This window comes from Spizellomyces punctatus (assembly GCF_000182565.1).
Source record: "Spizellomyces punctatus DAOM BR117 chromosome Unknown supercont1.7, whole genome shotgun sequence".
NCBI lineage: Eukaryota > Fungi > Chytridiomycota > Chytridiomycetes > Spizellomycetales > Spizellomycetaceae > Spizellomyces > Spizellomyces punctatus.
This window is the reverse complement of record NW_015971543.1, coordinates 476,031-487,346: the sequence shown is the minus strand read 5'-3', so window position 1 is coordinate 487,346 and position 11,316 is coordinate 476,031. Positions and strand designations below refer to the sequence as shown.

The 11,316-nt window shown below is 46.5% G+C and overlaps 4 protein-coding genes across 4 annotated transcripts; all 4 read left to right on the top strand.

Annotated features, from left to right (window-relative positions):
* Positions 1-104: 104 nt before the first annotated feature.
* SPPG_04509 (uncharacterized protein) lies at positions 105-532 on the top strand (the record flags this gene model as incomplete). The annotated part of the gene is made up of 2 exons (XM_016752743.1): positions 105-232; positions 295-532. The coding sequence occupies 2 exons, from the start codon at positions 105-107 to the stop codon at positions 530-532; spliced, it is 366 nt and encodes a 121-aa protein (XP_016608207.1).
* A 2,429-nt stretch (positions 533-2,961) lies between these two features.
* Positions 2,962-5,940, top strand: SPPG_04508 (urease, alpha subunit; the record flags this gene model as incomplete). Its single annotated transcript, XM_016752742.1, has 9 exons — positions 2,962-3,388; positions 3,449-3,543; positions 3,603-3,717; positions 3,774-4,201; positions 4,263-4,860; positions 4,914-5,023; positions 5,076-5,353; positions 5,415-5,573; positions 5,634-5,940. 9 exons carry the CDS (start codon positions 2,962-2,964, stop codon positions 5,938-5,940), a joined length of 2,517 nt encoding a protein of 838 aa, XP_016608206.1.
* A 164-nt stretch (positions 5,941-6,104) lies between these two features.
* On the top strand, positions 6,105-7,441 carry SPPG_04507 (uncharacterized protein; the record flags this gene model as incomplete). Its single annotated transcript, XM_016752741.1, has 6 exons — positions 6,105-6,224; positions 6,289-6,301; positions 6,363-6,407; positions 6,465-6,784; positions 6,839-7,205; positions 7,260-7,441. The coding sequence occupies 6 exons, from the start codon at positions 6,105-6,107 to the stop codon at positions 7,439-7,441; spliced, it is 1,047 nt and encodes a 348-aa protein (XP_016608205.1).
* Positions 7,442-7,803: 362 nt separating this feature from the next.
* Positions 7,804-11,315, top strand: SPPG_04506 (uncharacterized protein; the record flags this gene model as incomplete). The annotated part of the gene is made up of 15 exons (XM_016752740.1): positions 7,804-7,897; positions 7,969-8,224; positions 8,305-8,412; positions 8,506-8,665; positions 8,741-8,816; positions 8,878-8,936; positions 9,006-9,182; positions 9,255-9,509; positions 9,576-9,770; positions 9,833-10,024; positions 10,093-10,200; positions 10,270-10,419; positions 10,482-10,607; positions 10,678-11,118; positions 11,190-11,315. The coding sequence occupies 15 exons, from the start codon at positions 7,804-7,806 to the stop codon at positions 11,313-11,315; spliced, it is 2,523 nt and encodes an 840-aa protein (XP_016608204.1).
* Between the last annotated feature and the right edge of the window lies 1 nt (position 11,316).

Below are 11,316 nucleotides of genomic sequence, written 5' to 3'. Positions count from 1 at the left end.
CTATATAGTAGATTCTGAGATACGCTACATGGCATCACTGTGTGGTAGATTTGAGACACGCAAAGCGGGAGATCGAGATTTTCCTCGCGTTTTTTGCCGCGGGCATGCTCAATCCGAAGTGGCAGCCGCAGCGTCATCTCCCGCTTCTTCTCCTCACCCTGTCCAAATCAATCTCGGCTAGCCGCAAGCATCAAGTCGTCATCGTCGCGACGACGTCTGCTTCAAAGTCAAGGTCAGTCCCGAAACGATCGTCAAGCCCCGTCCGCAACGTCTCCGTCCGACACGATCAGAAAGAGCAGAAAAAACCGAGGAGGCTGACGTACTCTTGCGGCAATTTCGCAACCTCTCCATTACAGAAACCATCCAAAAAGAACAACAAGCCAAAAAACCTGTTCTCGAACACAAATCATCACGCAAACGACATGCGGATATTGTTCGACTGCTTTTGGCTCGTGTTAGCGAAAAGTTGCGGACTGTTGATAAGGGCCGTGGACATAAAGTGGGTATTCAGAGGGGTGTCAAGGTTGCGTAATTTTTGCAATCGTTTCCTGTGGTTTTGAATTTTTTTTTCTTATCTGTTTTATGGATTGTTATATATTGCTTTGTTTTGCATCTGTTATGCATTTTTATTTGTTGGTAGAGGTGGCATATCGCTGCATGGATGGCTTTGTCTTTTGTCTCTCTAATGAAGAAGACAGATGTCACCATGCCAAACAGACATTAGTCGTAGAAATAACTTGTTGTCAGCCCACACCAAGATTCAATTCAACCAACATCAGAAAATAAATCAATTGTTAAACTTGTAGTATTGGAGTCTCCTGCGCATCTCATCCAAGGCCAAATTTGGATCTACTCCTGGATTGAAGACTTCTGATTTCTTTGATTGATCCAACCAGAAATCTGTCCACACGTGAGACCTGTGTAGCAACCTGCAGAAGAGACCGTTCAAAATTCTCTATTCTTGCTTGGACGTTTGATGTTACCCAGATCTCGACAGAGTTCCTGTCATAAATATGAGTATATTTTGATCAAGCTTTGTAAATATGGTTCCACACTGGTGCATTATTGCTGTTGTTTGCGTGTGACGCCTGTTGCGCTTGCCCTATGACTAATGGACAAGTTTGTCAAATCCGCTGGAAATTTGGATGTATTCCCGATACACTTTCCTTACGGCGATCAGTACTGCGAGTGTCGTCGTCAGTTCCATCCCGCTCCCCCGTGATAACCGCTGAGGTCCACGCGTGGCGCAGCAGCCAATCAACTGCGACTAGCATTTCTTTGAATTTTGTTGTCCTATAAAAGCGTCCGTTCTTCTCCACCTCTTTCTGTCATTCCCATGGTCTTTTCATCGTTCCAAGTTCTGATTCATTGGCAAACAGGTTGGTTTTACTGCCGTCGCAAAGGGAGCTGCACACAGTCATGATGACCCATGACAAAATCATTTCAAACTAGAGTCTCAGAACAATAGTGACGATACTTGCGTCTCTGAACTTGTGTGTAGCTTCCTCCCGGTTTTCTATTCTTGGTCTTTCTGGTGCTGAATGTGCTTGCGTTTAGTGTATTGCTGTTGTCGATGATGGTCAAGTGATTTGAATGGTATGTAGTCATTGGAATTGTCGCACGATTGGCAAAGATGAGTTATCCTGGCACAACAACAACTACGCTGGAATTACCGGCTGAATCATGTCTGTTGAGAAAAAGGATGATACTGAGCCAATTGTGTTGTAACGTTGATCTGAAAATCATGATCTGATGGTTTTATTCTTCGGTTAGGTAGATGATCGGTTTTTGGTAAAATTGCGCGGACATTACGGCGATTGGTGCAAGGTGAGCATTGGTGAGAGATGAAAGTTGGGACTGAAGAATCAGAGGATGGCGTCGCGGAACTGACATTCTCTTGCGGTCGCAAAAAAGCACTGGGCACTGAAACTCTTGTGTTGATTAGTGCATTGCTGATGGTTTTGCTTGGGGTTGCTCGACTTCATGGATTGTCGCTTGCACATACTCAAGTAGCTTTCCTTGTTTAGATTTCTCGGTGATAACCTGGGCCAAGATGCCGTAGCGAGAGTGGCATTCGTCCATTGCGCATGCGACGCAGACTGGTTTCTTGCACTGATCGCCGCCGCTGCATGTGTCGGGAAAGCGTTCTGGTGAGTATTGGTTGTGGCGTAATTAGAGTAGGAAAGAAAAATGAGATGAGGATACCGATGACGAGTCAGATTCGAGTTATTCGATGTTGACACATCTTTATAATACATTCATGCCTAAACTGATCATATGCGAGAAGTGCTTGTTTTGACATGGTTGGCATGACCTGACGCTAACTCTGTTTGCGCTATAGGCTATTCCACGGCACAGCTTACCGACTGGATGATTGAATGTCGTAGGTGGGTAACTGGTATCATTGCGTATGCGATGATGATATCAACAAAACAAAGAGACAAGCATATGTCGGAATATATACTGTCGACATGTTTTGATCTGAGCATACATGTTGTGGTTTATTTGAAGTTTCTCATCGTGCCGCTTTTCATGTTTTAGGTTTGTTCCTTCTGTTTTTGTATTGTTTTATCTTTGATGTGTTTTGTTTGTGAATATATTCATTGGGAAATGTACATTTGTTGCACTGGGCGATCTGCATTCTTTCTGTGGTCTGTCCATAACCTGACCTAATGGACGTGCCCCACGCATGTTTACGCTCTTGCATTTGCGCTCAATGTCCTTTGTATCTTTCAACGTAATGATCATATCTCTATCTCTTATGCTTAGGCATGTACATCGTTCAATAAGTTGATCAACGGAAGGGATTCCAGCGGTTGTGAAAAAAAACGAAGTCGCTGGCTGTTATCGCTGTCGGTTTGACTATCGCGATTGTGGCACAGCACTGATGACTCATCTCATCATCCCAAAGATCAACAGCATCCAACGCCCATTACCTCTAAACAAGACTGAGGGCACACCATGCGCCTCCTTCCCCGCGAAGTCGACAAGCTCGCCCTCCACCAAGCCGGCTTCCTCGCTCAAAAGCGTCTCGCACGAGGTCTGCGTCTCAACCATCCCGAAGCAATCGCGCTCATCGCCTCCCAAATCCTCGAATACATTCGGGATGGCACACATACCGTCTCAGAACTTATGGCCCTAGGCCGTCGCATGCTCGGTACGCGACAAGTTCTACCGGGAGTTGAAAGCATGCTGCACGAGGTTCAAGTGGAAGGAACGTTTCCAGATGGGACGAAATTGGTTACGGTGCATAATCCCATTGCGAGCGAAGACGGGGACTTGGCAGTTGCGCTCTATGGGAGTTTTTTGCCTGTTCCAGAGTTGAGTGTCTTTGAGACGCGGGGCTTGAAGAGAAAGGAAGGGGATGATGGGATGCGATATGAGCCTGGTAAGAAGAAAATCTTCTAAAAATCCGCAATGTAATGGTGTTGATGAATATTGTTTATAGGTGCCATTGTGGTCAAGCCCGGTAAAATTATTTTGAATGACGGGAGGAATCGGTATGGGATCAGGGTGACGAATGATGGAGATCGACCGGTTCAGGTATCATTCCTTTACTATCACCTGGTATTCGACGAGAACCTGACTGGATGAGGTGGTAGGTTGGATCGCATTACCATTTTATCGAAGTGAATCCGAAATTGAGATTCGATCGGGAATTGGCGTACGGAAAGCGACTTGATATCCCTGCTGGAACAGCTGTGAGGTTTGAGCCTGGTAGGATCCGTATAGTTTGACATACGTTAAAAAACACTTATCTAATACACATCAAGGTGAAAGTAAAATCGTCTCGCTCACTGATCTTGCTGGGAAAATGATTATATCCGGCGGAAACGCCCTTGCAAGCGGTCCTGTCGATGCGTCCCGTATCCCCTCGATTCTCGCCAATCTCATCTCTAAAGGATTCGCACACGACCCTACAAATGCCTCTGTGCTCCCCATTCCTGCCCCATACACAATGGATCGACACCGCTACGCCGAAGCGTACGGTCCGACTGTAGGCGATCGCGTCCGATTGGGAGATACCGACCTTTTGATCGAAATTGAGAGAGATTTCACTGTTTATGGAGATGAATGTGTCTTTGGGGGTGGCAAAGTCATTCGAGAGGGAATGGGACAGGCGAATGGTGTGGGTGATGCTGATGCGTTGGACCTTGTCATCACCAATGCCGTGATTGTGGATTGGAGTGGGATATATAAGGTCGGTGTTATCTTATTTGGACGCTTACTACGCTTTGATTCTCATGTGTACATTTACGTAGGCCGATATTGGGATTAAGAAGGGGGTGATTGTTGGTATTGGGAAAGCTGGGAACCCGGATGTCATGAACGGGGTGACGGAGGGGATGATCGTTGGTGTCACAACCGAAGTGTTGGCTGGGGAGGGAACGATATTTACAGCTGGAGCTGTGGACACTCATATTCATTTTATTTGTCCACAACTCTGTGTGGAGGCACTCGCAAGTGGGATTACAACCCTCATTGGCGGGGGTACTGGTCCCAACACCGGTACAAATGCCACGACATGCACGTCCGGAATCAAGCACATTCGCATGATGCTTCAAGCAACGGATGACCTCCCTATCAATATTGGGCTGACCGGAAAAGGAAATGCATCCAGTCCGGTTGGACTTGAAGAGCAAATCCTTGCTGGGGCTGTGGGGCTAAAGCTGCATGAGGACTGGGGCACGACACCCGCCGCGATTGATAACTGTCTGGACGTCTGTGAACGGTACGATGTTCAGGCGACGATTCATACAGACACTCTGAATGAATCTGGGTTTGTCGAGTCTACCTTGGCAGCCTTCAAGGGCCGAACGATTCATGCGTATCATAGTGAGGGGGCCGGAGGCGGACATGGTAAGTCATGTCTCGGCGATTCTCTTTGCAAATTTGCTAACCCCGTAGTGTAGCACCGGATATTATCCGGGTATGCGGCGAGCTGAACGTCATCCCTTCTTCCACCAACCCCACTCGGCCATTTACCGTCAACACGCTAGATGAACATTTAGACATGCTCATGGTGAGTGCCCACTCGTTCAAACAAATCCCAACCACCGCTAACGCCATTTCAGGTCTGTCACCACCTATCCAAAAACATACCAGAAGATATTGCATTTGCCGAATCCCGCATTCGAGGCGAAACGATTGGTGCTGAAGATTATTTACACGATATTGGTGCCATTTCCATTATTTCTTCTGATTCACAAGCAATGGGACGGGTGGGCGAAGTCGTATCCCGGACGTGGCAAACTGCGGATAAGATGAAGGGGGTGAGAGGGGTGTTGGAAGGGGAAGGCGGAGCGGACAATTGGAGGGTGAGGAGATATGTTGCAAAGTATACGATTAATCCGTGAGTATACGCTATTGGCGCTTTGAGAGTGTATATACTGAGGAATTTCCGTGTATGACAGAGCGACGGCGCATGGTATCTCCCATATTGTCGGATCTATTCAAGTGGGCAAGCTAGCCGATCTCGTCCAATACCGGCCAGAATTCTTTGGTACCAAACCTGAACGGATTATCAAAGGAGGCGTAATTGTCTGGGCACAAATGGGGGACGCAAATGCATCGTATGTTGCTTTTATATCTTTCTCGTTTCAACTGGCATCACACTTACGACATTTATATAGCATTCCGACACCGGAACCCATCATCTCTCGTCCCATGTTTGGCTTCTCACCTTCCTCCATCTCTTATACATCCCATGCATTCGTCTCTTCCGCCTCTATCCCCAACGTTGCGGCGCTGCAACTAAAGAAAACAGTTACACCCGTGATAGGGTGCCGGACGGTGACCAAAAAGGACATGAAATTGAATGATCTTTGTCCAAAGGTTGAAGTCGATCCCGAGACCTATCAAGTCAAAGTGGATGGACTTTTGGTCAAAGTGGATCCGGTACGGGAGGTTGCTTTAGGGAAGAGTGTATTTTTGTTTTAAGAATTTTACGCAAATATCCTTTGTATCTGGCTTGGCTTGTGATGCCAAAATACCTAATCACTAAGCCACTCATGATCGCCGGCCTAAGCCACCCATAGGCGGAGGGACCCGCATAATGGGTCAACGTTAACGCCGATGACATTCCCAGCATTTTCGCATCTAGGATGTCTGACATTTACGCACGATGGAGGGCACAGTACGTACGTGCTGCCGGAAACATATATTATGTCGACTATAATCAGAAGCAGGAAGCTGACCCAAAGAACGCTGTTACGTGCTCAGAGGTATATATATTTCTGGTTGCTACCATCCCGTACTGCCACTGATGGGAGGCTTGTTGATTTGTAGGCACATGGGTATGGTATGTTGTAAGATAATGCAGGAAAAGCGTGAGATTAGAGATTGAATGCGCCTTTGAAAAGGAATGTTGTTGTCGGTGTATAACAATAACCAACAGGATTTCGATGGTGAGTTTTTCACTGAACTGTGTTATATCCCAGGACGTTGAGCCTGACGTCATAAAGGTTTCGTCCGGTACTTTGACGTCTTTCGAAACCAGAAAGGTCTCCTATCGTGGCAACAAATCCGGGACCACTCTGGGCGTCTAGTCAATACTCCCGATGGGGGCTGCAATTCCGCCACGGATGGTGACATTGATATTGCGCATGCCTTGTTCCTTGCTGCGGACAAGTGGCCTATGATGGGTGATGTTAATGGACGAGCGGTTCCGAGTGATTATGCGAGGAGGGCTGTGGATCTTTGCAAGGCGATCTGGGAACATACTGTCAATCAAGAGTTGTGGTGTTTTTTACTTGGGGATTGGGTGACAAGGGACGACAAAAAGGTATCTTTGGTTTAGAATGTTTGGTAAGATGGATGTGTACTGATATGTTCCCAGTTTTGGCACATTACTCGAACCTCGGATTTCATCCTTAGCGCCGTGGCCGTCTTTGCCCGCCGTGACACGGAACGCGCAAGTGGATGGCAACGCCTCCTAGACAACACCATCACCATCATCCAACACCTCCATACAGCACACCCCATTGGTCTCCTCCCCGATTTTGCCACGATACACCATGGACATTGGATACCCGTCAAATCTCAAGTCCTCGAAAGCAAACACGATAAGGATTTTCATTATAATGCGTGTCGGACGCCGTGGAGGCTAGCTGCGTATTTAAGAGAAACGGGAGACCAGCGTGTGGTCCCTGTGTTGCAAGCCATGGCACGATTTTTTGATGGACAGGAGGAAATCCGTGCTGGGTGTACGTGTCCTGTCTGTTTTCCACTTCTTTTTTTTTGCTAAATTGATGTTCTAGATCACCTTGATGGTCGTCCCTATGCTGATTATGGCGACAAGGCCTTTACGGCACCAGCGTGGAGCTGTCTCCATGTCATGGGTTCACCCCATGCCCAAAAGGTTTGGAAAGCAATCTCGGATGAGGAGCCGTCGTATTTTGGGGATTCTATTGAGGCGTTGTGTGTTGCGCAGTGTCGGTGAGAGGATGTACATGTTTGGGCAAATGGTTTTCTGATGTCGATGTTTTTTTCTTGGTCATGGCTTATTGGGGATGTATGGCGTAATTGTGGATATTTTGCATTGGGTGGATTATCTGGCGACTGGGTGGAACTTTTTATGTTTCATGAACGGTGCACACAAATACATATTATGTGAATTCCATTTAATGTAAGGTTTCATGCCATGTTTTTCTCTATAATTTTCAACTATATCCATCAAACGTGGGTGACAGGTGTCTTTAACAACTAGAATTCTCAAAACCACGTGATCGCATCGGAGTTTTAATGGACAGTCGCTTTGTAGTAGTTTCTGTTTTTCCAGGTGTGATCAACGAAAACTGCGGAATGGTTTCCACAAGGGTGGGCAAAGATATGATTTCCCACAGCAATTCAAGCGTTCGATCCACAGAACGGGTGCGAATATCACCTCGATCTCATGGTATGTGTACAAGCACATTCACCAAAGAATACCTTTTTTGGAACTCGTCAGTTAACCATATCTCAAAAAAGTCCTCCAATACGAAGTTCAGCTCAAAGAGCTATTTGAAAAGTATCCCACCCAACCCAGTCGAGAACGAGCTTCTGGATGTTTTGCCATTCTCAGCGAGATTATTCCTTTCTTGGGCACTCTGGGTCCCATTGTCCGGTTAATCAAGGATGAGCTGTATAGTTCAGTGTACTCAGAGGACCTCACATCGTCGTCAGAGGAACCCTTTGTGGAAAGATTACCCTATTTTAGTGCTGTGAATCGGATCTGTGAGGCGAGGTTGGTGACGGATGTAACCACCACTGCTAGAACTTGATGCTGATAACTCTACTCCTTCCTCAAAAATAAAACAAATAAAGAACAACCGAAGGCGTGAAAACCACTGAAACCCTCACGGAACTCCAACAAAAGCTCAAATTCCGCGAATACGACCTCCAAATCCTCCAACGCAAAAATCTCGCTCTAAAGTACGTAACCCCAGCTCCTGTGCATCCCATATGCCGTTAAATTGATGACGATCTACAACACCAGTTTTTTGTTGGGTGGCCTTTTCTTTGTAGGCAAGAAATTAGCGATCGTGAAGCGAGCGAACGAAAATTGAGAGAGGAGATCTCGGGATTGGAGGAAGTTATTCGAAAGCAGGAGGGTGAGAAGGGGAGTCTGAAGACTGTGCATACCAAGGCTGAGGAAGGGTTGAAGCGTGTTATTGAGGATTTGCAGGTTAGCTGGATGCTTGGTTCACATTGAAAATATTCGCGTGCGTTTGTTTATATGCTCCCCATCCCTTTCATGTAGACGTCACTTGCTCAGTCAAACCATATTATCGAGAAATTGACCGTTTTCAAGTCCGCTTATGATGAACCTACGGAAGGTGAGTTGTGATGCCTAGTGGGGTTCGCGCCAGTAGAAAAGCTGACAATTCATGCACATAGAGGGAACATATGAGGAAGAAAAAGACAAAAGCAAGCAACAATTAGTCATTGATTCCCAGGTAAGTTAATTCAAAAGCACTACACCACCAGATAACCTTTCTCAGCTCTGACATTTTATGAAATAACAGGGCATGGTCGAATACGATATTTACCAAGCGGAGCGCCTGGAAGAGCAGTTTGCTGATATTCTAAACTGGCAGTTGGACGACTACGAATCTGCGCTGGCGCAGCTTCGTAAAAAGCGGGAAATTCTAGCAGGTGTTACGACGAACGAAGAGGAGAGGGAGGAGTCCTACAGGATTGAGGTAATGCGTCATAATTTGGTTACGCCAGTGAGTGAAATGTGGTCATTTACGCCTTTATCTCTACTTGGGTAGCTCAACGATATTGTCAATGGGTTTAAAAAACGTGTCGCGGATTTATTGGAGGAGCAGCAACTATTGAAGAAGCACATCCAGGCACTCAAGATTGTATTGGCCAATTATGCTGGGGACAAATTAATGGCTGCCGTCCAAAGAACTGCTGATGAAGCGTTGCGAAAATACGCATTCGCACTTCATTACTCGGAAGATGACGGACAAACGTTTTATCCCTGCAAAACGATGCAATACTGTAACAAATGTGGTGACAGGGTACGTCCAATGCTTCATCACTCAGAATGATCATTACCATCTAAAATGTATTTCTGCTCCTTCCAGACAGTTGTTTGTCCCCACAGGACATTGTACAGCGAAACTGTTCGAATACCCTTAGGCATCACACATCTGAAATTTACACACCCTTCCTTGCGCCTCCGGACGAATTTCAACCGCCTGACTTTTGAAGCCAATCTCGCCAACAGACTGGTAGAGCCATCGGAGGAAACTTGGGTGACAGAGGATGAAAGCATGGAGGTACGCTTTTAAAAGCATCTATATCGCGCAGCGAGACCCGAACTGATTTGGTTGTTCCAAAGGTATCCAAATCGTTTAAAAAGATATGGCAAGGATTTTACGAGAGTCGAGGAGGAACAAGACCTCGCATCAGCCGCCCCATACCCCTCAACAAGTTGCTTGGGTTTATCCAAGAGATTTACGATACCCGATGGGCGTTTGAGGAAGATATCGAAAAGGATTTGCAGCGTGATCGGGCGTTGACCAAATTTGTGGTATGAAATGTGTCGTGCTGTATCATGCCGGGTGAGTGAATACAGGCATGTTAACTTGTTTCCAACAGGACTTTTTCTATGAACTGATGGAAAATCGATACCAAATCAAGGAGATTGCGCGAAAAGCCATCCACGACATATTCACCGCTCTGCAGCACAACGAGGAGACTTCTTCAGTGAGTAATACTACCTCGTTTTGGGCGCTATGGTTTATTGTTGCCTTTTTTATAACCTACGTACACTAGGCTGTTGCTATTTTTGTTCGTCATCTCAGTGAAGAAGAAGATGCCATGTGGAAATATATTACACTTGCACGCAAACTGTTTGCCACGTACGAGGTGCTCGACGCTGCAGCGTACCGGAAAATCATTCAAATCATCTATCCGAGTAGAACGGTAAAGTCCAATGCAAAACCAATCGATAGAATGTTGGCCTGATATTAATGCAATTTCCTTAGAAAGAGATATATGATCAAATGGAGTTAGAGTTTGTCGCATTCAGCAAGAATCGATTTTCGAAGGAGATGGTGGAAGAGCACTTGATGCACATGCTGCGAACAAATATTGAGCCCAATCAAAAGTTTGTGAGTACGGCTATGAGTAAGGGTATTCATGTCTATGGTCCACCGCTGAAGCCTCTACCTTTCACCATAGTTCTTCCGCACATTAAAACGCTTCGATTACCAAGAACAAGGTTTCCTCAGCTATGATGACTTTGACGAAGCGTTGGGGCAGATTCTCCCTGGTGCTCCAACCCGCATGAAGCGCATGCGATACCGTCTCTCTGAGCTGGACGTGGGTAAAGACATCGTTCCCCTAGAGCGACTGGCCCTTATTGGATCGTACATTTCCCTCTATTGCTGCTACTTGAGTCATTGGGTCCCACAAGCGCTTGTCGCCACAGATTTTATGAATGACGCCTATTTTAGCTCGCCTGGAACTGCAGGCGAGATGGGTGGACCGCGGAGCGGGCGAGAAACCTCGACACTGGGCGATTCGCCAGAGGCTAACGCAGGGATGCAAGAGGAGATTGAGGACATTTTACATGGACATGTGGAGAATGACGTGCTGGACGAACAAGCCATAGAGGAAGAGGTCAGTGTGTGCAGTTGCGGGTCCGCGCGACAGCAAAAGTTACTAATAATTGATGCCTTCCCGTTGACTAGGCCATGCGCATGGCAAAGCGGGTTGCAATCATGCAAAGGATGGAAAAGGATACTGGAGATGACGAAGAAGATGAAGATCAATTAAGTGACCTCCCAAGCATGCGTCTATCAATGGCATATCCGTGAT